Source organism: Syngnathus leptorhynchus, chromosome 2 (genome assembly GCF_054491065.1).
Source record: "Syngnathus leptorhynchus isolate UIUO chromosome 2, UIUO_Slep, whole genome shotgun sequence".
In the NCBI taxonomy this organism is placed as follows: Eukaryota; Metazoa; Chordata; class Actinopteri; order Syngnathiformes; family Syngnathidae; genus Syngnathus; species Syngnathus leptorhynchus.
In genome coordinates, this window is record NC_141196.1 from 12,059,505 (window position 1) to 12,087,164 (window position 27,660).

Below are 27,660 nucleotides of genomic sequence, written 5' to 3' on the forward strand. Positions count from 1 at the left end.
CATGGCAGTTTTACAAAAAGTGTCTCATAAACATGAGTCAGTACGTCATAAATCAGACAACAAAAATGTAAACAAATCTTTGGGTTTAACGCTTTTCATTTTTTCATGAAACAATATGTAATCGTTACTTCATTATGATTTTGATTTGGATTCAATTAATTGTTTATCTCTGTTTCCCAGTCATCAACATAAAAAGGAAAAAAGGTTTCTCTCTCTCCATGAAATTAAGGAGTTCATAGAGCTCTACTGAACAACAAGAGGCACAAAGCCGAGAGAATTTATGCCTGCATTGTCGCATGCTGCATTTGTATGTGTTGCTGCTTCAGGTGTGTTATACTAGAAGTTTGGTGAAGGCTTGCCACAACATCTATGCTAAGTTCCTTTAGCCTCCCAATAGCGTTTCACATTATATGTCAGCATTAACCATCGGAATGTCATGAAATGAAATGATATGGTTTGATTGAAAATACAAGGATTGATTTTCTTTTGTATTATGTGTCATTTTTTTACAATAAACTTCAACTGCGAATGACTTATAACTTGAAGCATGCATACTTGTCATCCCATTTTAACAACGGTGAAGCAAGTGTCTTTTCATCTCCTCAAAGTGATTTTATACAAAACTCTCCTATTTCTTGATAGCAAGTGAGTAACAACAGGGGCTAAGAATAGTCTAGAAAGTGGGCTTTAATAAGTTTGAAAGTGTGTTTAATACATTTAAAGTGTGTTTTTATGAAAAATCTTGTCATGAGTAAAATTATTAACACGTTTTTATGGTCTCTCTAAATCACAAAATTGGACCTCTTTATAGGTAACATGGCGATAAACGAGGGTTTCGAAGGATTTTCCATAAAACACTCAAAAAGCTCATACACATCCAAGAATATGCCACAATATTTATGATAAAATATGAAACGCGAGACAACGCCGAAATTTGCATCCTTTTCTATCCTTTCCAAGTCGGGTATTGTTACCATAGTAACGTAGGAGCGCGTCACACTGGACGCAACCATACTGAAGGATCGTTGTTGTGATTACGCTTCTCAAGCATTTCCACGTGGTTGTGACGATAGCCACCGACGCAACCGTCTGTCCGAGAGCTTTAGTGTGTGCTCATTCTTTCTTTTTGAACGGACTATTTGTTATTTTTATATTTTACCTGTGTGAGTGTTTGAGCGACTAAGCCCGATATGGCGACAGAGTTGGTACAGTCAAAATGGCGTCCGCTGGTTTCTTCGACACCGTACTAATCCGTCAGTGATATTAGTCGGCAAATTTATATTGAAATCCTTGTATTGAAGTATCTCTGCGCTTTGAGGGGGGTCTCGATCTTTCTAGCAGACACTGGCCGAGCATACGGCTGCGTCATGTCGGACTCGGAGGAGGACAGCCAGGACCGTCAGCTAAAAATTGTGGTAATCGGCGATGGCGCTTGTGGGAAGGTGAGCGTCACATCACGCACACTTCACTCCACTTCACAATAATTGGATCGATTTTGTCCACACGCCACGGGCGTGTTAATTATTCCACGTAATCCCATGATTCCGATGTCTGTCGATGTCTGTCGGGCTCCTCGGGGCTCTGCTCCCGACTGCAGTGCCTCAGTGGGTCACCATGGCGACAGACGCTAACCGACGCATGAGCTGACAACACAAATAAAACGTGATCGTTTCCTTCAAATACAGTGATATCATTTTTTTTAGGCTATATCGATCACACAGACTGTTATTTTGCAAAATGTTTCAATACAGGTGTTTGAATGTTGAGATTTTAACAAAAAAGTACATTAACCCGAATAGCCAGCGTTTTGGAAGATAATGAATGTTCTCATTCTAAAACGCTTACATTGTTTTTGTTTTTTTGGGAGGGCGCAGGAAAGGTGTGGTGTTACGATCAGACAGGAGTCAGTTCCCAGCAGATAGGCTGACTTACCTGCTTGTGAGTTGGGCTCAGAAAACACCATACCTTTTGGATTCAAGACTGCTGACTGACATCTCGAATGCCACCCCACACCTCCCTCCTCTTATTAATGTCAATTTGCCCGGCAAATTGCAATTGGATCGGTTTATTTTGGATGCCATTCTCCGGTGGTATTTTAGCCTGCGGTCGGATCGTCCATTCAGAAAAATAGCGAGATGTGGGAAGGCTTGTCCATCTGAACGGGATGTTTTTGAAATTTTCAGGACTCTCCTGTGGAGTCAGAGTCTTAATATGCCGGGCTTAACGTCTATTTTTCCACCTGAGTGCTCAAGTTTTTCTTCAATATTTGCTGTTCCCTTTAGAAAGAAACCAGCTTTGAATGCAATGTTAAACATGAGGAGTTCAAACATTTATAGTGGAACCTCCATCGTTGCACATGTCTCAAAGCTCATCAAATATAGAGCCAAATATTTCATGTGTTTTACATTTTTTTTACATATGTAGTGTAATGCATAGCCTTAAATTCAAGACGGATTGAAATGATTGTCTCGCTTATTTTAACAGATTAATTTGGCAGTGAATCGGATGTCTTTATTTGGAAACGGGGACATTATTTCAAATAGGTGGTGCAAAAAAATACCCAGATGTAAATTCAGATTCAGTTAGGCGTTAGGTCTTTGACATGTCAGAAAATTAGCATAAAACTTGATTGTTGTTTTCCAAAGTAAAATCAGAAGTTTGCAAATAGTTTACCAATGTGTTATTTACAGACTACAGAAATCTGAGATTAGTTACAATTGAGGAGTTAGTTTCATTGCATGGGCGTCTCGACTGTGTTGTTTTTCTCTGCTCTCCAAGTTTCTTGTTTCAGTGGAACCTCCCCCTCTATTTCCCGGCATTGGGATCACTGGTGACCCTGTGCTGGAGTGTCAGGATTACGCCAGCGTTCAAATTCACTCTTCCAATTGTACGCTAGGAAAAAAAAAAAACTACAAAGGCCCTCCGTTTAAAGGAGGAAAGCCAAGCTACTGGGACGCCAAGACAAATGTCCGAGCGGGCCAGCACGAGCATGAGGGATTCATTTTTGCTGTCCAAACTCGTTATTCCGGTGTTGCGGCTGATTGTTTGGGCTACCTAAATGAGCCGTAGTCTCCTTGTTGCTGTCATTATTCAGTCACTCTTGAGGCCGCGACAAGCTGAGACTGAAACAATCTGGAGGTCAATGAATGTCCAGAGGAATTAAGTTGGCGGCACAGTGGAACACATCCACCTCACAGTGCCGAGGGTGGGGATTCAAATCCATGCTTCGGAGTTCCCGTGTGGCGTTCTTTTTCTTCGGATTCTTCCTACATTCCAAAAACATGTAAAAAGAAAAGTTGGCTGCTTGTGTAATCACACTCAAAAATTCAACAGTAATTCTCAAGTTTGATTGGCACCGTCACAGAGGTATTGAATGATCAATACGATTGTGGTTGTACAACTGCACTGCGGCCGACTGAGCGCTGCTTCTAATATTTTGATGGTCATGTCACTAAATAAGCTCGCCCGAGCATTAGAAACAACCCCGATGTTGCAGTTCAATTCCTTGAAAATGTATTTGTTGCGGCACGAGTGCTCAGATGTTGCATTGACATTGAGGCAAGCTAATAGACATCCAATGCTTCCTGTTTCCTTCCCGCCACACATCCATCAAAATGAATTCATGTTGGCCGCGTCAAAGCCGCAGATGGGCTATTTTCTCCCTCCCGCAACGGTGACAGTGATGGAGATTTCCTCATTTGTGGCAATTATTTGGTTTGCAGTCCGGAGACATGACACACGCACGCGCACATATATATATGGGTACCCACACCTGTTTTTGTCATTCTCACTTGACAGTTCCATCCGCACAGCGTTCCCTCAATTGTTGGCTTTTTTTAACAAGTCTGTGAAAAGGATTTAAAAATAAAGTGAACGTCATACTTTGTTGCACTGTCTCATGGACGCATGGCAGATACACTGCGGAAAATGACTTGATATGATGAATTACATCAGACTAGTGGTTTATAAGGGAAATCATAAGGGAATGCAAACTTGGTTTCCCAATTTTAGGGTCAGGAGTCCTCAGAACCCAAAACTGGTTGTGTGGAGGATTACATAAAAAAGGTAGTTTTAGCCAACATTTGAAATATTTCATGGAATCACTCGTTAAATAGTTCATGGAATAGCTAAACTCGAATGCAGAGATGAATAAAAGTACAACGCCCCCCCCATGACTTACGTTAACATTTCCAAATGGAATAATCCAGACATGTTAATGGCTGAGTTAATTGATAATATAATTGGTTGATGCATATATGCAATGATTTTGATGCAAATGTGCAATAAATGGATCATTCATAGATTGTTTTATATAGTAAACATACCGTATGAATTATTTTGAAACATTTTGGTACTTTTTTGTTTTATTTAATTGCATTATTCAAGTCAGGAGTGTCGATCATTTTTTTTCCCTATGAGGGCCACGTGCAAAAACATCAAAGGATGCAAGGGCCACTTTGATATTGACTTTATTAAATCCACTAAAACCAGTCAACCAAGTGATTATGTATTATAGTCATATTGGTTTTTTTGGAGTTATCTTCAACATCTGTTAAAGGTGAGAGGGTAGTTAAGGGGTTTTCATTATTTGGGGTTGGCCCACAGCCCTGTATCCCACTCGAATAGATCCACCCCTTCCCTGAGTAGATCTCAAGTCCACATGAAACCAAAGTAGTCGTTAATAAGATGTCAATTTTCAAAGCTATGTTTATTTGAGGATCTCAGTTAATGTGATCTGTTCACAAATGAGACACACAGCAGAAGGTGGAGGAAACCAAATGTTGTTTCTAATTTAGTTGTTTAACGGCTTCACAGACTATTGCCAGGTACGACCCTGCTTCCAATTTTGATATCTTTTTTTTGTTGTTTTTAGTTGTTTACGGTTCTTACCGTTTGTTTTGTTATTGTAAATTTGTACTTTCTTGTGGTTGTGGTATTACCTCTTGGGCCTTGGCCAGGACTCCCCTGAAAAAAGACATCTGCGGATCTCGATGGTTTTTTTTCTGGTCGAATAAAGGTAAAGTAAAAATGAATACAATAAATGATGAGAACATTATGTTACTTTGGGAGATTCATGGCTTTCCATTGCAACCGACTCATAATGGCAGTGCCATTTCCAGTATTTAAAACCCCCAAATCACTTTTGATATGTATCAGGAGAATAAATGAGTTTTAATGTTCTGCACAGCCAATGGGAGTTTCTCCGAGCCAAAAAGAAAAAGTCCTAACGTCTTCCAGTGACATGTTGTTGCTCCCTACTGACTGCGGCGTCTCCCCTCTTTGCTGCTGTGTTCCAGACTTCACTCGCCACCAGGTTTGCTCAGGAGGCCTTTGGGAAGCAGTACAAACAAACCATCGGCCTGGATTTCTTTCTGAAGAGAATAAGCCTTCCAGGTGAGACACCTAACAACAATCATGTAGGAGTGTTCGCTCCCTCACACCGGGACCGAGCTGGCACACGCGTTTTGCGCACGTTCAGTATCGACTAGAGTACGTATCATCTTAATAGGCCAACATGTTAAAAACACACAATTTCATGAAAAAAAAAAACATTAAAAGGAAAGAATATAAACTAGAGATTAAGCAAAGTTGTTTTTGTTTTATCAAATTTTAGGTAATTGAGGAGGATTTATTTTATAGTTAAAGTAGTTAACCTCTTTTCACATTTGCGTGACAATTGAATGCAAATAACCATCATTTTCTTTGACAAAATGTAACTTTGTGATGTTGTCTGCTTGATGACGAGCAAAAATGCATTTGATGCTTTTATGGTCGCATCACTCTTCTTCAAAATTCAAACAGCAGAACATTGTGAGCTCCGGTCATCCAACTGTACCTTGAGCCCTGGTTCATTTTCCCAAGACAACAGACTGAAGCGTTTTTATTCTTAACCCTCGTGGTGTTTTGACCAAATTGTGTCACCGACGTGGTATTAAGACACCTTAAAAGCGTTTTAATTTGTGGATGAATTGCACAGTGTCTCCTTTAGCAAATCAAGAGGAAGGCCAGCATCTTGGAACAGATTGTGTTTGACCTTAGTGGTCCCACTGTATTTTATATTTATATTTCCCATCATTTTTTTGGACCTCTCCGTATTTTCGTGTCCCAGCGTTTCTCGCCAGAGGTTCGGGTTAATTCTTCCCATCAACCGATCCCAGCTGAATGTGTCTTTTCTGGTGGCGCCTCATTGTAGCGCGTCTGCCACTTCTCAGACTTATTCGCTGTGAAGGCTCTTCCCTCCAGAGCAAACAGTCCACAAGGCCGGTGGACGGCTCGCATCCCGGCCGGGCCAGCCTGGGCTCATAATCCTGTGGGCACGGCGCAGAGTAAATACATGAACAGTTTTATGTTCCTATCGTGGATCCCCAGGTTCAACCGATCTTTGTCCTGTGCCATATAAAATATTCGTGTTCTTATTTGTTTATGCCCGGCTTGTGGAATACAACTGCGCTCTATGGGCTCATTAGATCTTTAAAATAAAACATTTATTTGACCTGTTCTATATTTAGACATTTAGGCATGACTTGCCACCATGTGAAATCGAGATATATTTTTTTGTCAGCGTCTAAAATGTCACTTTTTACTCTCTGCCAAGGCCTGAACGGCACTAGTCTGCAAAGTTTCTGTATTCTTTTATTACTAATAAAACAACATTAAGTAAAGTTGTGTGCGCAAAGTAGAGGTTATGCTGATTTGCGAGTTGGACGAAGGATTGTGTTTTGATTGTGTGTCTGTTTCGGCTTATGAGACGCGGGAGAACTGAACCCCCAAAAATGTTGCGGTAGAGCCCGAACGAAAAGAGCCGACCGTAAGCACCATCCCGGCTCAGCTGGACTTAATATGAACTTCGACTTAATCCCACGGCAACCCCCGTTGTACGCTTCTTACTGAATCTTTGAGGCCTAAACTGCGCACCTTCATGTCAACACCGTGCACATTTATCCGTATCACTGGAGCGGCAACAACACTGGCTCAACACTCGAGTTGTTAAAGGGCCCATTTTCTGGGGAATTGGGTGTTGATGAGCTGAGGAAGAGGAGTATGACTCGACGATCTGGGTGGTCCCGAACTTCGTTAGGACCATCACCCGGCCTTTAGTTGGAGCGGTCGTCTGGGTCTCCACGGAGCCGTAACCATCTTTTGCCGCAGTGTTTGTGTGCGTGTGTGGGGCGGGGGGGGGGTCGAGGGGTTAGCCTTTAAGCCCTCTCACCATGAAGGCCCAGCTTGTCAAATTTAATGTACATTTTCCAAGGCAAAGAGAGGTGAGTCGAGGCCGACTGGCACATAACAGCCTCCCCTGTGAGGGGACTTTAGAACAATACGTTGAACACCAGATGTGAAGGGTGGGGCAATAAGGTTGGAATTTTAAAAGCCTCTCTTAAATAGGACATACCAATAGATACAGCTATGATTCATATGTGCCTTTTAATTTAGAACCAAGCGGATATTGCCCTAAAGGTGCTATTAAAGTGGGTCAAGAATGTCTGCCGATAGAACTTACACAAAGTTGAGATCGACTTTTTTTTTTTTTAAGAAATGAACAACAAATACCCACACTGTAAATCATTGTACTTCTGGGAAAGGTACGTCCTCTTCTTTTTAGAAGATGATGAAGAAGGCTAGTCATGGGAACTTTGGATTTCACAACAAGGATTTCCTGCACCAAAAGGCACATTAACACCTTTGGTTACAATGCAATGTGGTACTCTGAATGAGGTAAACCAACTTAAAATAATAATAATAATAATGTAGCCACTAAGCCTCTATAACTGAACCACAAATTAATGAGTGATCATTGCGTGAAAATGTTTTGTCGTTCGAAGGTTTAACCTTTGGCCACAATTCTAAACAAGAAATGTTTTTTCATCCACATTTACTGCGCATTTGCATCCCAAGTTCCATTGCTGAGTCACAATGATTATCGTGTTTATGCAGGCCCGTATATTGTCGTCGTGTAGATTTCCTCATCCGTGTGCATTTTTGCACAACCTTATTTGAGGTTTATCTGTCAGTCTGCGATGTTTCCTCCCAAGGCATAAGCAGAAAAATGCCAGCGGCGTTGAGTCAGTGTGAACCTTTTGGAACACAAATAAAGAGAGTGTCCGAGGGCGCTGGATGGGCGGGGATGGCGCGCCCCGCCGCCAAAGAGCAGTTATTCATCGCCCTTCTCAATGTAGCTTTACATTGACACTGTATAGTCTAGATGTAGTGACTGTGAACCTCAACATTTCCTCTCCTCGCCTTCAAAATAAGGGGGCAAGTCGCCCAGCCGTGTCACACTGGCCGCGTAACACCACTATAAACTCTTCGCTGTCTGGTCCTCTCATCCGCCTTCTTCTGACCACCCCTTTCATTTTCCAGAGGAAGAAAATATTTATTTGGGTTTGGGTTTTTTCTGCCTGTCTTTCTCCCTCTCTCATTGAGCCTGTCTTTCCCTTTCCACTGACATGAGGACAGGAGTCCTCTTTTCCTCCTATTTTCTGTTCAATTATTGCTATTTTCCCTAACAGCACATAATTCTCTTCACCTTCCTGACTTGGCAGCAGCAGAATATGACACACATGCTACAATGCATACAGCTCTTTTAAAGCCACGGGATAAAGAATTCTGGGACGTCGCCACGAGAGCTCTTTGGATAAATGACAACCCCCGGTTTATTTTTTTTCTGTCATTTCTATTAACAATAATGAACTTTTAACACTCATCCAAACCCAAGTCCCAGCCAGCAATACAAACCTCTCAGAATCCCTCGGAATTGATAATTCTATTAAAATGTGGGTAACTTTTTAAAGAGTCTCATTGTCATTATTGTAGGTTTTTATAAAGTACAATATTATGGAGTGCTGTCTTAATGAGGAATCATTAAAATACACTTCATTTTTTTGCGAGAAAGCCTGGAACTGGTGAGTGCATCACGAGCGTGTTCACGGCACAAATTTAAACTCGTATCTCAAGACACCACTGTATGTATTTTATGTTTCTCTTTTACTCCCTGTAGGCAATTTGAACGTGACCCTGCAAGTGTGGGACATTGGAGGCCAAACGTTAGGAGGGAAAATGCTGGATAAATATGTGTACGGAGCTCACGTAAGTCACCATACTGTGCTTGTACCCAAGTTTATGACAACACTTTTTTTACTGTTACTCTAACAAACAATCGCTTCATCTTTTTGACGGTTTAGAGTGTGCATCGTCTTTCCCCAATATGAAGGCCTCAGTCGGTTTCGGGAATAGGGGAAGCGCTCATCACTGCGGTGGGACACTAATAGGAAGAACAGGAAGGATTAGTTTTGAGCCGCGTCAGTGACTCCGCTCGCGCTTATTATTACAGTCTCGTCAGACCTCCTGGCTGGAGCCATATGATAATAAACTCAAGCCATTGGCTGACATATGAACTGATGGTGAATGCAGCAGGCCGCTAGAAGCTCACAATTTGTGTCAAAGTGATGGGGCCATGGAGGAATTGGCAACATCCGCAAGGACTGGTCGATTGGTTTCAATTCTCAACTAATCTTTCAGGGATTTTGGTTCCGTTGAAGAATAACAGTACGATAGATTTGTTAACAGATATTTTAGCCAAAATGACAGATGTGGCTGACGTTAGATAGGTACGGTAAATGCTTCGTTTCTCGATTTTTGACAATGGGCATTACACCAATTACCGTACTCAACCAACCTGTCGCACTCGGTTGAAACCAGCCTGCGGTTGACTGCTATAGTTCCCAAGTTGCTCGGTCTAAAAATGTACCTACCCTGTTATTTGTGGCAGTAACTATGACTGGGTAGTGGGCAGCAGGGAGGCGGCAGTCAAGTGCTTTCCGTCACCTGCAGAATGTCTCTTATTTGAAGAGGCCTACTTTAAGACCACATGTAAAAAGATAAATGGCCCTCCACACACCCTACAACAATTACGCATTTGTGTCTCATCACAAGTTGTCATGCTGGTTTAATGCGCAGAACTTTCCCTCCTATTGTTCCGCCCTGTGCATCCTGTAATCAATCACGTCGTGTCTGGAAGGACGGGCGGTAATCGCAAGCGTCGTGAGCTGTCGACACCGACCGCGCAGATTGTGACAGTGCGTGTCTGCTGAACAATCCCCTTCAGTCATGCTTCACCATACAGTAAAGAAAAATTCACCTTGCTGGCCCACATACTGCTTCCATGTGCAGATGTCGTAACCTCTGTTTCAGTGCTCCCCAAATTATTTGGATCATTTCGAAGAATACTTGGCTGTTGAAGCACCACCGTTTGATGCCCGATATTAAAATACAAAGTGGGACCAAGTGTTCAGCAAAAACACTTATGGCCAAATGTACACCCGTATTTCTTATCTAATCTCTATTTTTTGATTATGTTTCAGTTTTTTACGACACATCTGATTAACAATTCAGTGATTCTTATGCATACCGGCAGAGCAATCCCACTAGTGGTCCTCATCATACCACACTGAGAATCTCTGCTCTCTTTCAAATCAATTACAAACTTGTGTGTGATTGTATTCTGTTTTGTTCCTCTCCAACGTAGGGGGTTCTCCTTGTGTATGACATCACCAATTACCAGAGCTTTGAAAATTTAGAAGATTGGTTCAGTATTGTGAAAAAAGCCAACGAGGAGTCCGACATCCAGCCTATCGTTGCCCTGGTTGGAAACAAAAGTGAGTAACATGTCACACATGCAAAATCATACAAACATTTGTTGAATAACACACAAGTGGGCAAAGATGTTCAGTAGTTTACGTACACTGGATGATTCCTTCATTTGCTTCACCCTGTCCCATATTTCATGTTACGTGTCTGTAGGGGAGTGAGTCTTTGATAATAGCAGACATATTTGAAGCAGCGCCAGATAACTGATCTTACTTGATATGTCTGTCGATAAGAAGGTAGCTTGGATTCTGAGCGACGGGAGGGTTGATGTTTATGAAATCTGGGGAGTCAACATCGATGATTTAAGTCCTGCGGACCCATCGGACTCCAGGAGAGCACTTATCTGCGTCTCCCCTGTCTCACGCTGAGATACCCCTCTGACCAACCCTCCTTCCCGTTCTGGAATCGTCGATCAGGCAAGGTTGACATTAACCAGACGGCTGAGCTGCTGTCTCCAGAATAATGGCTAATAATCATGACATCCCACTGGACAGATGTGTTGTCTTGGGTACCGCTGTGTTATTGTGAAGTGTCAGCGTGTACATGACTGTCCACCTTGTTGGACGATGATAAACCGATAGCAGAGTAGTGTCTGCACACCGGGAGCTCGTGAATGTTAACTCATGGGGGCCACAGGTCACATTTTAAGTCTCCTGCACAGAGCACATTCTCTTGTCTTCTCTTGCAGCTCCAAGAAATGGCTTTAGAGGTGGGCGCCGCTTGTATTTAGACTGTAATTTTTAAGTACGTACATCCCACCGTCATGGCCCCCTTCTAATGGCTCTCTTGCTTAGAATACCCCCATGTGTGTTTTCTGACCAAAAAAGAAAACTGCAATCCCACACAGATTGCTCCACTAGGAGCCATCAATCACCTTGTGAATCCCCAGCACTACCCTGGCTTCATTTTTAAGATGACGTGAAAGCTTAGTCAAGTCTTCGTTTTGAAAGCTTCTCACATGTAGCGCACCGTTTTGCTTGTACTCTTAAGGGGCTTTTACGCGTCACACATCGCTCGTATTTGGGTTTTTCCAAGCTGAATTCTTGGTTTGCAACAACAATGAACATGTGATTACGTGGCATTCTTTCTGAGTTGAGACGTCGTTCTCAGCGGTTCCCAAGATGTCGGGCGAGTTGGGCAACATGTTTGCGACAAACCGAAATAGATGAGCAGACATAACAAGGAGCTTGTACAAACATGACATATTTGTGTCTGTTAGGACCTCGCTCGCGGGGATTGGGTGTTTTGACACCCGGGGACATTTCCACTCAGATAAACTTAAGGCAAATAATCAGCAATGGTGGAAAAAGAAAAAAAAAAAGCGGCATCCTTTTAAGATACGAAACTCGACAGTTAGTCGACTTTATGTCGCTCATGACTCTGTTTGGGCGGTTTTCAGGCGGTTGTTGCCAGCAAGTGAGGTGTATTGAAGGGCTCGAAGTCCTTGGCGTGTCGCCGAGTTGGTAAAGTGACATTGGACATGCTTTCATACATACTTAATTGCATTCCTTTTCCAATCACATTAGAGAAATAATTCCAGCAGTGCCTTGAGATACAACCTATTGTTGGAAGATTCTTTGACATTTGAGCTACAAGGGCTGTAAAAACACCGTTGACCAATCAATAGTTTAGATCGTCTAACTGTTTCAGCAACATATATTAGAGGCACAATGTGCAGCCATTGATTTTTAACAAAACAGGCATATTAAAACATGTCTTACCTAACTCTTCACTCATTATTGTCCAAGAAATATACAGACTTTCAGTCTTGAGGCAGCATACTGCCATGTGTTGACCAAGGTTGAATTAAATAACTTGTCCAAGAGAGCGGATAGATTCTGAGAGTTTTGGTTGATTATTTGTAAAAATGACAACCCTCAAGGGTACAATGCAATTTGTGAGAAAAAATTAATTTGACGCATTTTTAAAGGCAAAGTCCCCAATGATCATCGTCACACACACATCTGGGTGTGGTGAAATTTGTCCTCTGCATTTAACCCATCCCCATGTGATTTTAATCCATCCCCTGGGGGAGAGGGGAGCAGTGAGCAGCAGCAATGTCGCGCTCGGGAATCATTTGGTGATATAACCCCCCAGTTCCAATCCTTAATGCTGAGTGCCAAGCAGGTAGGCAATGGGTTCCATTTTTATCATCTTTGGTATGACCTGGCGGGGGTTTGAACTCACAACCTCCCAGTTTCAGGGCGGACACTCTACTACTAGGCCACTGAGCTGGTATTTTTACTGTATGTCAAACTCCTCCAAATTTGCCAATTTACAGGCATTAAGCCTCAAACCACTCGCACAAAATTGGAATGCACAGAAATAAGTCTGAGTTGAAAATATATTTGGAATAAAGGCCGTTCCTTTTAAAATGGCCCTTAATTTTGTCCTGAGATTTCCTCTACATTATAGACGATAAATATTTTTGTTAGGCTGGATGGCTATTTTAATTGGAATACTGTCCTCACAGGGTAATTTGTAGTAATCAAGCTTAGGGAGCAGATGGGTTTCTCCATGAAGGTATAGCCTTCCTGTTCTTACCTTGCCCCGACTGCCCTCTTGTGCCACTTCAGTCCTGGGGAACAACCTTCCCTTTCTTCTACATCGAAGCATGGCCGGCCGGCTGTGTGCTTTTCGATGCACCGGCATGCGTCACGCTCCTGGCCCTTACATGTTGCCCATATCCTTGTATTAAAGAACAGCACCACTTGTAACAATTCAGAATCGAAGCTGAAGAAATCAGATGATGGGTTCCTGGAGAAACTGATTTTCTGTGAATTCGCTGATAAAAAAAGTGGTTGAAAAAACCCACATTCAAATTAGAATAAAATGTTAATGCTATTATTTCCTAATGTATCTCCCGGACACTTTTTTTTCATTTGCTGCTCGAGAGGAATCTTTACTCAGACTGGGTACATTTACAGTAAAAAGATCCACCAATAAGATCGTACGTTCAAAATTACTATGATGTTTCAAACTTTTTAAATCAGTTTCAGTTTAAAAAGTCAACCTAAATAGTGCAAAAGGAACATTAACCATGAGAAATAAAATAGGTCATGCACTTCAATAAACAAATGTTTTGGGGGACTGTATGGAGAATTTTAGAGAGATTTGAAGTTCTCAATCCATGTTTTTCTATTCTTAGAAAATTACAGATAATGGCCACTTGTCAATGTCAATTGTTTTAGAGCATGGCCCAAAACTAAGGTTGGGAGGACTAGTATATCTATTATGTTGATTTTATAGGGCACCGTGCCCATAAGTACTCAATGTACTTTTTTAAATCATTTGCCATAACTTTTTGCAATTTTTTTTGCTGACCCCTAAATCGGCCTGAACTAATTCATCTCAGTAATTTGGGTCAGTTTAAGTAGCATTGCATTGCATTTCATTTGATTCCATTCCACTCAATTCAATTCCATTGCAGATTTTACTGTCTGCAATTCTAAAACATCTCGCAACATGCTATCATAAATGCTACCCAATATAAATGTCCTCTGTGCTTATGTTAGTACTTCTATAGACATGCAGTCTGCATCATTTATCAAACCAATTTGTTTTTATTAAGTAGGGATTGCAGGACCCTGCTCGCTGCCTAACCATCGCCGGTGCTCTCTCTCCCCCAGGAGCTCCAGGAACATCCATCACGGGCTTGCACAGCCCTTATTTGGGGTGACTTAAATGGGTTCAGTTCTCTTAACCTCTCCTCATCACTCATGGGGTTTCTCCACGGCCGATCCGCTCAGGTCCACCATGGGAAATTCCTTATGTCTCAGTCAAGTCGTACCTGCCCTTGTTTCTTTTGCCCTGCTATGTTTGCAATTTTCCTATCTTGCACCATCACATTCCTGCACAGATGCTATTTCAATGACACACTTAGACTTATCTCACTTTCTTCTGTGTGGACTTTTGCCGTTGCCAACCTTACTCACAGTAATGTCTTTTCATTGGCTCCTCGTCGTTGTTGTGTCAAACAACACACGCGTGTTTGCCTTGTGCACGCCGCGGCGGATCGCTCCGCATGTCTTTACCCATCACACTTCTCTCCAGCCAGCCATGTGAGAGTCAAAGAGTCAAAACACGGAGCTTCACACAAAATGTGTTCTCACCACCAACATTGTCGTGCTTGATTTGTTTGTACATTTTGCGATGCTTCGGGTGAAGTTGAAGCCAATGCCGTGAACCCTTCCACGCCCCGCCCATCACCTTCATGCCCCTGTAAAGCTCCTACAGTTCCTGTCTGTTCAGAGTTGGCCTGCACATTTCTCAATAGAGAGATGCTCAGAAGTCCAGGGGTGCAGAGGAGCTCAATGCGCTTCTGTTTTTGGTTTAGCTGAAAAATGTTTTTCCTGGCTCAACCCTCTCCTACTTAGGTCCTCTTACAACAAACTAAAAGGTCCTAATTGCCCCCGGGGGAAAGGTTTAGCCACAATAGACATGTGGTGGGACAAAAGCCCAGTACTCTTGTGCCCTCACCCCTCCCCAGATTGAAGGGATGAACACGTCAGCAGTGTCTGTGTCGCACGGTAGGTTGCGCAACCGCAGCTTTGACGCTGTATATACACTATATAGAGCTAGTTAAGGCATGGTTTACGGATGGATAAAACCCTGGAATGTCTGCCGTTTGCGGCAAATCCAGCGTTTCCTTTTTCTCTTCACTTTTTACTCGCACTAAAAGGGTCAGCACAGACGTATCGTGTTGTCTCGGTGACAGCGCCGAGCATTTTTTTTCAAAGTGATGGAAAATGTAGAATCGCGTTACCACTGGACTAAAGTGGGATGAATGAAGAAGTCCAGCTGTCTTACATTGAGACTGATACTTGGCGTAACACTCCGCTGGGCTGTGTGACCAGCACTGATTAAGAAATACTTGCCAGGGTTTGTTTAAGCAGATTTGTGGCACACAGAGCGCCGCTACAAGACCCCTTCGAACAACTGTAGTCCAATTGAACTAAGCACTATGATTTAATTGTGACAACTCAATGCTGTGGTCCCAACACACACACATACACCAAGCACACACACAGAACTCCTCTCCTCATCTCTTTTGACTCTGGTGCCTGTTAAAACATGGAAAGTCCTCATTCATTCTAGCCATCCATAAAGCAAATATTGTTGCACATGCAGCTGTTGATCAGTCTTCCAATACCGTCTTGTGTGGTCAGTCACGGGCCATTTGAGTTGCACAGCACGGCTTAGCCACCTGACCTGAATGCATCCTGGAACCCTCATCCTTCTCAGGCTCGACTTTATTTCCTCACTTCTCCACAACATTGATATGGAGGAATTTGTGGACGGGGCTGCGTTGACGCATCTTTTCATCTGTGATTTCCAAAACCCGCTTTGAACCTTGAAATCACTGGCTCTTTTTACTCAAAAACTCTGCACTTTTACTCTTTTCTGTTCAAACACCACCGGCAGGAAATGAGCATGGCAGTTTTTCACCTTCGGCGGTAGTCGTTGGGCCATAAGAAGGGCGCCTGAAATTGAGTTCTCCTGCCCTGTAGCATCACACACACACACACACGCACACAGACACACACACACACACATACATACACACTCTTGTGGTAATATTCTGCTTCAGTGTTGTATTAGCAGCCATAGTTTCCATGTCAATGCTGAAAATACAAATAGTGTGAGCAAGAATGTAACAGACAAAATGGTAACAATGGAACATGATGGTGTCATTTTTCCAGAACCGACGTGAATTTGAATCGTTTTAATCATGTCGTTCCAAAATGCAGTGAAAGCAAATCCAAGCAGAACTTTTTTTGTTTTTACCAAGTACAGGGTTCAGATTATAGGCAATCTTATTAGTAGTGGTGATGCTTCACATGCTGTACATTGCATCAAAAGTCCCGGTGAACCTAATAATTCTGAATAGACTCAGAAGGATGTGTCCGATGATGAAGGCTCCCCTGTGCTCTCCAGAAATATTATAGTACACAGTTGTGCTTCGGGCTCACAGAGACACGCATTACTGCTTAGCCATAAAAGTCCACTTAGTTTAACAGCAGCAGGAGAGCTCGGAGGACACTGCCAGTGAAAGCCCGGGCAGCGTCTTGTGCGGTCAGCTCAGTACTGGGCCTTTTGTTCACTTTTCATGACTCCTGAGGGCCCGCTAACACAGCCTGCGAGGCCCTTGGACCCACGTTTTACTAGAGCTCTGACGGTCACGCACTCCAGCTACTGCCAGACATTTACATTCCCCAACTTAGGCGGTAGGGAGACCACATTGTAGCTTGGGCCACCATAGAGGAGTGTGTGATTGCACTGCGAGGTGCGAAAGCAACGTGTGCGTGACACGCACGTGTGCGTCCGTACGGGCTTTCATGAAAAACGATCGAATGACAAGATGAGCTGTGATCAATGAGCTGTCGACAGAACACTTCTGACCTAGTGGAAAGCAAGTCCCCTGACGTTCCCGGCCGGTTTCAGGCCACCGGGGCGGGGGGCGCCGCCGCACAAAGAACGCTCTGTCTCTGTCAGGATTCCCCTGAGAAGCCTCGCGCAGGCCTCGCTCACCTTCCGCAACACCAGCCTACTAACAGCACTTCATCTGTCTATATTTGCTTGAACCAGTCGTGATTATGTTATTACCCAAGCTTTAATATGCTGCTGATTGCTTCTCATTATTCTGTCACCAGTTATATTCGCGTAGATCCGCGGGGACAAGGAATTAATTGATAGCGCAGAATTGCAACCTTGTTGTGGACTACACTGACTGTGCAACAGAGTTTTCCTCTGCGCTGGCTGAAAGAATGCAACAGTTATAGTATAATTCAGGCACTTCTATATGAAATTGATGTCGTTAAAATAATAATGTTTCCATCTGAGCAAAATAAATAGTGCTGAATGTAAACAACGGTGTCACTGTTACAAATTAATTTTCCTCCAAATGACAACTTGGCTTGAGAATAACTGCTCGGTGTCTCTCCATAACACTTGACAAAATAACGCTTTGTAGTTTTCGGAATGCGAGTCCCGTAATCGTCGAATGATTTATTGTACACTTGAGAGAATTTTGTAGGTTGTAAAGTATCATTGGCCAGCTTGTACTACAAAATGTGAGCAAAAATTGAACGCCACATCAATTACCTTTATAGATTCTCCTGCAAAGCGATGGAAATATAGCTTTGTGAGCACCAACCACACTGAAGCCTTGTTGCAATGTCTTGGTCCTAGTCTGTGAGTTGTAAAGGTTCTGTGGAGCAATATTGAAGCTTTAAAAGTTGTTTAGTTTTGTTTACTTTTGTTTTAAACATGATTTAAAACAGCTCCCATATACTACAGGTTTTCGAGATAGAACAACTTGGCATTACTGAATGGCTTATGTGTCACGTTGGAGGTTCCGCTGTATTATGCAACACAACAAATGCAGAACCGATAGCACAAACTTCCAAATTTGTCTCCTGAGCCCATTTTATTCAGAATGGCTATTGGTATTTCATCACGGTGCAAGTGAACGAGATCACTTCTAATTGCCATTTAATCTAAAAAGGCTTGCCAGATCTTGTAGTCGATGAAAGACAGCATGGAACACATCCAACCACCACACGGCTGATTTACTTTGTGCAGACAGTTTCTTTCGCAGTTTGTTTGATAACCTTCACGTCACCATATGCAGTCTGCACTTTTGTCACTGAGGGGGAAACTGAAGAAAACCCAGAGGGGTCTTAAAGGCCTGCTGTTAGGTAATGTTGGAAGTGATAGGCTCTCCCTTGGGGTTGATTAGTCTCAACCGTGTAACTTTCTTTTAATAGGATATGACCCCTCAGCGCCCCCTGACAACAAGCGGCCCACCATTCCTATCGCATTCCAAGCTCAGCCCGCAGACTCAGCCTAGCTGCTGTTTAGTTTAAAATGCCAGCAATTAACTGTGCTATGTCAGGCATATTCTCAGGCCGTCCATTGCTGGGAAACTTGTTGCAATTGGTCCCCAGCAGTGTACTTGAAGGACCAGTAAGTGGGTGTCTATGTTATCGCAGTATGCTTTTAAAAAGCCCACTGATGATTGCCACAGCTATTAGCCGATTGTTTGGCCTTGGCAGTCAGTGCAGAAATATAAAAAGTGCATTGCAAAACATTTTGGATTATTGTTTAAAATAACACTGTTACATAATTTGTGAGAATGTTTTTGTTTGTTTTACATTTCTTTTTTTGTTTTTTAGCATTTTAACTGACTTATCCCTTTTGTTCACGTATGGGACTTTTGACCAAACCACATCACTTTGCCTTTTGAAATATCGCTAGTTTAATGCTAACACTACGTACAATGCTTTAGACAGACCAACAAGACTAACATAGGTTGCATTTTTGTTTGCTAATTTCCACCCCTCCCACTCACACACACTAACACTAAGACAAAGGTAATGACAATCAAATTATCTTTCTCAAAACAGTTGAGCAAGGCATGTGAACCAGAAGGAGCAGCACAATGTTAGTGGGCATTGAAAAATAAAATCAAAACTATTTAAACCTTTACATTCCATTTATTCATTGAAAAAACGTATTACATAAGTTTGCGTTGGTGTCTTTTGGGTTCTGGAACAGATGAATGGTATTTCGATTCATTTTAATGGAATAAGAGGAATTGGGATGGTCGTGGACTGAGACTCCACTGCGTTATTTTCAATAAATGATTAAACTGTATGGCTAAGTAATGCCACCACCGTTTTCATTACTCTGTTGATCACCTTTCCATGGTTGTGTGGCTAAATGCCATATTTTCATTCATGGAACTATGGTGCCAGGATTTGTTTTGCCTTCCACAAAGGCGACACTAACAAACCCGTCACCTAAATAACAACTTCTTACGGTAAAAGCCTCATATATCCAGACTCACCAACAGCTTCATACCCCAGGCTGTTAGGATCCTGAACTCTCTCCCCTCCTCCACCCTCGGTTGCATAACGTATTTATTTATTTGTTTATTTATCTATTTGTATTTATTATTTATTCATCGCACTTATTTATTCATTACAATCATATATGTATTGTATGTGTATTGTATGTATTGTGTTTTATGTGTTGTCACCGTGGGACAGTGGGAAACGTAATTTCGACCTCTTTGTGTGTCTTGGCATGTAAAGATATTGACAATAAAGCTGACTTTGAAATATTTATCTCCAACTGCTCACTCAAAATTCACCGCATTGGCATGCAGATATTTTAAATAAACACTGACGGTGACCAGAACAAGGGAGAGCCATCGCTCTTGACGAGTGATGATCCACTCTACTATCTCTTCTGCGCTCGGAGGCCTAAACAGTTTAAGGTCGTGTTTGCAGTCACTTCCTCTGGGTTGTTAAGCTGATGTACAGTTTGACAGACATAGAAGGAAACCAGAACATGGCGGGAAGATTGTTTTGACCTGATAAGTAGAGATGGGTACGTTTGGAAGACAAATTGAGCAAAGCACTAAAACGCAAGGATTAGTCTCGTATTCTGACTAGCTAGACAGATGCCACATGCTACTAAATTTTGTGGACCCATCTTTACAGTCTCTCCATGGATCTTGACTGATCAGGTTACTTTCAATGGTGCAAAATTGCACTGAATCACATTGATGTGATATGTCTGTTAGTATTTTACCCTTCATCTAGTTAAATAAGGGAATCAAAACCTCACGTTTGCAAAAACTAACATTTGCAGTACATAAACTTTTCATTTTAATCATCATTTTAAGTTGGGTTGGTTCTACTGACGAAAATAACAGTCTTATAAATCCACAAAGAACTTAAAGCGAGTGGCTTCAAACAATAGTTGTTGTGTCCCAAGTTGTTTAACGCATCACTTTGTAAATATTTTGAAATCAAAGCCAAACTCCTGATCTTATGTCTCTTGTACTGTATATAGAGCTTGTTATTTGAAACCCAAATATCTGACGTATACAACAAAAACGAAGGAACTGTCTTTGCCGTTCCACTACTTCTCCCAAATGTGATGATGCTCTCTGCCTCATATTTCTTTGTTTTGTTATCTATAGACTTCTTTTAGTATTCAGACCGAAAAAAAAAACACATAACTGAAATAGCTTGTGTTACAACTATCATTTAACTCAAATGTATGTCAAGACTGTCAGGAAAAACATGCACTCTGGTTTTAAAATGTCAGTGATGACAAGCTGTTACTCTAAAGTGTTGTATTTGAATGACAACTCGAAAAGTTCTTTAACAAGAGTTGATTGATAAGACATTTTAACCATCTCTCGGTCTAAGCCGCAGGGTTGTCGAACTCATTTTTGTTGTGGAGGACACCGTGGTTATGGTTTCCCTCGTGGAGCTCTTAATGACATAAATAGAAATGAATGGCCCCTCATACTATCACATACATAATCCAATGATAACAATTTCAATAATTTTCAAATTTATTTAAAAAGTGAGATTGTGACAAAAATGATTGCAATGTCTCTGTTATTAAAAGGAAGACAACTAACAGCTTTGATATTTTAATAAGAAACATTGAGTTGACACATGATTTGCCTTTGCAGGCCACATATAATGTGGCGAGCCGGAGCTGTCCCCCGGGGCTTGAGTTTGACACCCGTGATCAAGGGATCAATGAGGCAAGCATAGTTCACTTGTCAAGTCTTGCTACGTCAAATTTCCACTTCAATCAGGAAATAATTTTGTTAAGTTTAAGTAACATACTTGATAAATGTATTTTCTCATTTCAAGTAAATTTTTTAGAATGTAGAAAAACCTCTTTATGATGCTGTGCAGTTTGAAACTAAAGACTAATAATAGGCTATTTTTTTCCAATGTACAATCCGAAAGCACTCGACTATTAATGAATGTGTTGCTTTCACTCTCAGCTTTCAAAATCGTACCAACTATTTATTCTTTACTTAATGTGCATCTCTACTCTGGAGCCAGTGTCGATGTTACTTAATGCACGACTGACCTCTCCCAAGTGCGCAGGATCCAAAGGATTAGCAGTGTTTACCTCTGGTAGCATGGAGGTACCTTTGCATGATAATGATGGGAATTAATAACCTGCTGACGCCCAAGAGATAGCTGTGTTTACTCCCGGCCTGAGACATGACGGTCTGCCCCTTGCCCTGAAAGGTTTGTGTTTATGTGTCTCTTACGACCATGATAATCTGCTTCTAGTGGAAAATTATTCCTCCCAAAAAATATTTGTTTGGTTTCTTTCTATGGCTTGCCTGCTGGCATTTCAGGGGTCATGTGACTTGCTGAGATATTAATATTACTCAATAAACGCAGTATTTATGTTCTCCCAGACTATATATCTGTCTTTCTGGCTGCAGTTCACCCTAACACATGCTCCCAGGGCATGAGAACACAGTAAATCTTTGACAACCTCACACAAAGAATAAAACTCTTGAACGGGGGTAGAGAGAAATGCAACACCTTACAGTAGCCTGACCTTCTCCAGGTGCCATAGACGTGCATGCACCAGATACCGGGTGTGGCCGCCTTAATGCACAAAGCCAGAAATAAAGAGTGAGGCTATTGCTTTTCAGCAGCGAGACCCCCGGGTGACCTTCCTCATCGACCCCAGTACGACCCCATGCTGAGGAAAAGGGAGAACTGGAGCAGTCGGTATCACTGCGAAGGAGTCAGATGCACAGGGAGTGCCAAGACAAAAGTTTAAAAGGAGCCGTTGTCATTGTAGCCTCTGTAAATCAGCAGCGAGGTGACAGTCCCATTTCTTGGATCGATGTGCCCACCTTGTCTCCTCAAAACTCCTTCTGCATTAGCGCTCTTTCTGTGACTTTAGCCTGGAGTCTCTGTCCACTTATTGTTCCTGACTATCTTTGCTTGTGGTTTGTCTGCGTAAGGTCAAATAAAGGTTCTTGACTTGGGGGTGGAATGTGTCCAAATGGGCTTGAATGCCAGTTTTGGGCTACTGATTCAAATGGCAACAATTTTACCTGCCAATGGACAAAAATAGAAGTGATGTAAACAAAGCGCAACAGTGAAGGTCATCCACCCACAAAAGATAAGACACGCTTGGAAATTACGTCGAGTGATTTATGTCCTTGCTATTGTAGTCCTGATGCCATCTGATTCTTTGTCGATAGCTTGCTCGAGAGACAGATGAAGATACAGTATACTTATTCTACTATGGATATTTAAGAAACTAGGCTCTTCATCTCCTAAGTAACACAGGCTTGATCATCCGTCCGTCCGTCCGTCCGTCCGTCCATCCATCCATCCATCCATCCATCCATCCCTCTTTTATTCTCTCGGTCAGGGTCACAAGAGGAGCTGAAATTAACACTCTGAAACAGAGTACAGAGTCTCTGTGATCAGAAGGCATCATTCCTGCTTTTCACCAATGACCTCACTATTTACAGTCCATGAGAAATTTAACTGTTTACTGTTGTAAACATAAAAACGAGCGGTAGCTGTCTCCTGGTTTGACAGCAACGTAACTATCAAGTTATGTGTTGTTGTCAGGCTCCTTGCGTCTCTGGCTTATGTAAACACTTATCCGTGCTGCTGATGTTGATATATACATGATAGTTAACCTGAGGTGAGAAGCGCCAGCCTGCTCATGTGTCACGCTTGTGTTTCATCCCCAGTTGACCTGGAGCACATGAGGACGGTGAAGTCCGACAAACACCAACGCTTTTGCCAAGAGAACACCGTCATCAGCCAGTTCGTGTCTGCCAAGACGGGGGACTCGGTGAGCGTTAGACACCAACAGATTTTGATCAAACTTGGCCGGGTTAGTGTTTCATGTCATATTTCTCTCTTCAGGTGTATCTCTGTTTCCAGAGGGTTGCGGCTGAGATTCTTGGTGTGAAGCTGAACAAAGCGGAGATAGAACAGTCCCAGGTGAGTCATTCAAGTTTCAGATTTCAACAAAATCTCTCCCAACACGTTTTGGATGTTACTTTCACCGCCTTCCTGGATTAATTAATTGACCCAAGAAAAATGGTCAGTCACGGTATGTAACATTATGCTGTTTGTAATGGAGGTCACTGGGAGTGTGTTAGGTCAGCGGAGTTCACCTCACGCTGTAAATGACCTTTTCTTGCATAAACACTGGTTTGTTGCGTCTGCCGCAAGTGATGCTCTACCTGCCAATGAGGCTGCCCATCTGTAAATAAGACCCACATTGGCCACATTAACGCGTGCAGTCAGAGGTTAAAGGTATGCTTTTGCAGGGGTGAGCAGGTTACTTTGGCCGGCTGATTTATTTGGTTTATCTTCCCAACACGCTATGTTGGCCTAAAAGAGGCTCAGGGCCTGCCAGTGTGACCGGGTTGCCCAAATGTGGCAGCTGTAGGATTTACAGGGTAACCTCCCCCAGAAACATTAACCCTCGCAACGATACGAGCGGTTGGAGCCACTCTGACTGGGTAGTGCTTGATGAGCTGGGGCCTGCAGGGAGGTCACGGCCCCGTGAGAGGAGGAGAGCATGTAAGGAGAGCACTGGTCAGATTCTCAAGCCCATCATCACCACTGCCACTACCGCTGCCTACTGACTAATGGAGCCGTCTATCTACTTTGCCCTTCCTCCCTGCTGTCACAAGAACAAAGTACTTTAATCCATGTTTATCTAGCGCAGTGAGAGGCTGTGTGAAGAACTGAGTGATAGACTGCGGTTGCCTTAATTAAGGAACACTACATTGGAATAAAATCCCTGTAAAGTGAAGATAAATGTTTTGTAAATTTACAGGACGGAGTTGCTAAAAACCCTTCCAAATTTGAATGATTTAAGAAAATATCTGAACTGCAAAATATATCCGAAAATCTCCAGTGGCTGGGTTATATTCCCACGCTACGATGAGAGCCGCTAACCACCAAGCTAGCTTGCAAGCTAATAGGCCTAGTGAATAATTACAGCTACGTGCACACCGCAGGTCTTAACGCTACATTCAGATTTTTCGTGCAGTCTGATTTTTGTGTGTAAGCGTTCACATACCATATTTAATGCAACCTCGATGAGTTTGGTGTGCGAACATAGTATATGGCCCCAAAATGCCTGCATGTGCAAAAGAAAGAGATGGCACTGCTCATATCCACAGAAGAACGTTGAGTCATGACTAAAAAAAGATCAGAAGAAATAAAAAGGTGAAACCCAGATTATTTATTTATTTGTTTTTTTCGTCTGTTTGTTTGTTTATCTGTGAATAAAACTAACCAATCAAATGCGCAATGCTGACCTGAATATATCTGCAAAATGCAGTACTACAAAATTCTTTGTGTTTTTAGCGGTTATCTTCAGATTTTTAATGTATTTTTGAACAAATGTCTGAATTCACTTTACACTATTGAAAACATGACAACAACAACAACAAATCTCAAAAATAATTACTACGGTGGAACTTCGAAGATTGTATATAGTCCTTTCGGAACATCTGAGATTAACTGCTACATTGTTCCAAAACTAATGGAAAAAGAAAAAAAATTGCAAAAATTCCAAGGAATTCCAATACCACAACGTCCGTGATGCTTCCTATTTAAAAAATAATTCTTTAATAATAATGACTTTAATTTGTTGTTTTTGAAAAGCAGTTCAGAGAATGGATGAATGGATGGGAGGTCTGCTCTCGGTGCTTGTTTAGAGGTAGAGGAATTGGCCCAGTCAAGCCTCATTATCAGCTGTCATCTGTAGCAAACTGAACACAAGGGTCACGACCCATGACAGAATTATATCTGGCCGGCTGCCCCTTCCATCTTGCTCCTCTGTCTTTGAGATCAGATAGCGAGCCCTCAGATCCGTCACTGGCTTCACCGCTGGGCCTCAGCAGCTCATTCATCAGCCGGCACAATGTTTGCACGCTGCTAATGGGACATAGCTGCTGTTTTCCTTTCACAGTGATGTCATCTGTTTTATATTTCCATCCTTCATTTTTTTATTTATTTCACACCACTGTTTCCTGTCCCCGCCCTCAATGTACCTGCCTTCATTCTCCATTCTTGCCATCACTGTTCATTTTTAACTCATTTCAATCATTTTTTTTATTACCCTCAATCTTTCTGCTGCCTGGCATGTGTCGTACCTGCTCAGAGGATCGTGAAGGCCGAGCTGGTCAACTACCCTCAGGATGAAGGCCCGATTAGACAAGAGAACCGCCAGCAAAGCAAAATATGTTTGGTTCAATAGTTTGAAGTACGTGGCCACAGTAGCATACAGTAGATGAGTCTCATAGATGATAATGTAGTTTCCCTGTTGTAGTGGACCTACTAAATCCCCAAAGAGTTCTTGGACTTTCAAAATCATATGATTTAGTCCAACAATATGAGCTGTGTTGTGCTAAACCAACTACTAACTATATAGTAAGCATCTATGTTGAGCACTATATATGATCAAGTGCCTGCATTTTTTAGATTAACATTTCATAAAAATAAAAAATGACCTCCTATTAGACATATTAAACATTTTCAACCAAAGCATGTTTTTAGAGCTGTCACATTGTGTAAATATTTGTATTTTACGTACTACTACTACTACATACTACTTTTGTATAAGATGGTCTGTCTTTGATGACCCAATATTTATGAGCTGTTAATATTCTTCATCTCAGCTGTAGCAAAGTATTGAATTCGACCTTGAGTGGGTTGTCCCGGAGTGCAGTTATGAGAACAAACAATGACGTGACTTACGAGTATGTTTCTTTTTCTGCGTTCTTGCAGCGTGTGGTGAAAGCGGACATCGTAAACTACAGTCAGGATACGGTGGCCCGAACGGTCAACCACCCTCGCAGCTCCATGTGTGCGGTGCAGTGAGTCGACGCAAAGCCACCATGATGCCATCTTGTCAATCAGTCACTCAGTCAGTATTTTCCTCTCATGCTGACTTGTTCAAACTGTGTCATCTGCACTTGTGTGTGTCAAAAAAAACAACTATCCGCTCTCATTTTAATTCTGTGATTCATCTGCCGATCAGGGCGTGAGACTAAGAGTAAGTGAACTCTGGCATCTGTCGCTACCTCGCCACAACAGCAGAGTGGATTCTTGGTTTAATGACAAGGTGAAAACCATCAGGGTCCCACTACAGTTTTGAGACAATTCTGAATGTGGTGCTTAAATTAACTAGCGCTTTGTTTTCCACACTACACAAATGAGCATCAAGCAAAAATTTAATGTATGTATATATTTCTTTCGGATTCTAGTTAAAGAATGCTCAGCTATTGAAAGTATTTCCTCTACAGATTTGTCTTGACACACTTCCTCCAAATTCAACGGTGACAGTGTTGATAAAGCCTTAGAAGAAACGTTTACATGTATGTATCGTTAGTGAAGAGTGATGTAATTAGTAGTTTATACACTATATGTAAATGTTGACATTTAAGCCTGTCATCTTGTCAAAAGCTCTACCGTACCCATCGACGACAACAGAAATCATTAAATGTAAATAAAAAGAGATCTTGCATATGTACAGTTTCAACTGATGAACATTTAGCTGGTTTGTGTTTTGAATAAAAGTTTTATGTTGAAAACGAGAATATGGTTTCAAGTACTTTCAATTACAAACTATTAGCAGTTTCTTTGCAATGTTTTTCTCTCATCTCATCCATGCTAACAGTGAACTAATAGGGATGTTGAAATTTAAGTACAAGGACTGAAACACAACCCTCCCTATAAAGTCCTAGCCAAGCTGCTGCTGGCTAATGATCCACCTTGTCTTTGTTCTGTAAATCTTAGCTAAAATATTGTCTAAATCCACTCTGGACAGATGATACAAACACCTTATAAACTCTTGTAAGCTCTATTAATTACTAAATAGCATAGCCTTTTGCTACAACACGGCCTTTTTTTTTTTTTTTTTTAGCCTCATCAGTGTCACTGAAAGCAGCAGTGGATTAAGTGCCTTTGAAACTGCACGGATAAACAAAACAAAAGACAGTATCTCTCCAACCAGGTGTCAGCTCCAAAAAGGTCAGAAATGGTTGGCCCAGCTGCGGTCGCACAGGCTCCACGTGCATTGTTTCGCTCGACTGGACGTCTTAGGAATTGTCTTGGCTGGATTTTTTTTTCATTGAGAGCTGTCACCAGTGTTGACAGGCAAGAGTTGCCCTTGGCT

The 27,660-nt window shown here is 42.0% G+C and overlaps 1 protein-coding gene across 4 annotated transcripts; it reads left to right on the forward strand.

Moving 5' to 3' along the window:
• The first annotated feature begins 1,100 nt into the window (after positions 1–1,100).
• Positions 1,101–27,074, forward strand: rab28 (RAB28, member RAS oncogene family). Of its 4 annotated transcripts, none has more exons than XR_015063275.1 (8): positions 1,110–1,442; positions 5,298–5,394; positions 8,999–9,087; positions 10,526–10,655; positions 23,207–23,310; positions 23,385–23,462; positions 23,697–23,780; positions 23,866–24,662. XR_015063275.1 is itself a non-coding variant. In XM_085903371.1 (8 exons), the coding sequence occupies exons 1-7, from the start codon at positions 1,368–1,370 to the stop codon at positions 26,361–26,363; spliced, it is 666 nt and encodes a 221-aa protein (XP_085759497.1). In that variant the 5' UTR covers positions 1,114–1,367; the 3' UTR covers positions 26,364–26,409; positions 26,524–27,074. The 4 variants fall into 4 exon arrangements, 3 of the variants coding, with proteins under 3 accessions (XP_085759511.1, XP_085759497.1, XP_085759489.1); XM_085903371.1 differs by lacking the exons at positions 23,697–23,780; positions 23,866–24,662 and adding exons at positions 26,271–26,409; positions 26,524–27,074 and having other exon boundaries at positions 1,114–1,442; XM_085903385.1 differs by lacking the exons at positions 23,697–23,780; positions 23,866–24,662 and adding an exon at positions 25,645–25,962 and having other exon boundaries at positions 1,101–1,442.
• Positions 27,075–27,660: the final 586 nt, after the last annotated feature.

What these genes read in the sequence shown, in the direction of transcription:
- rab28 (XM_085903385.1), top strand. Translation starts at nt 1,368, where the DNA reads ATGTCGGACTCGGAGGAGGACAGCCAGGACCGTCAGCTAAAAATTGTG. An exon ending in GCGATGGCGCTTGTGGGAAG is followed by an intron (nt 1,443 to 5,297) that starts GTGAGCGTCACA and finishes GCTGTGTTCCAG; the next exon opens with ACTTCACTCGCCACCAGGTT. An exon ending in AATATGTGTACGGAGCTCAC is followed by an intron (nt 9,088 to 10,525) that starts GTAAGTCACCAT and finishes TCTCCAACGTAG; the next exon opens with GGGGTTCTCCTTGTGTATGA.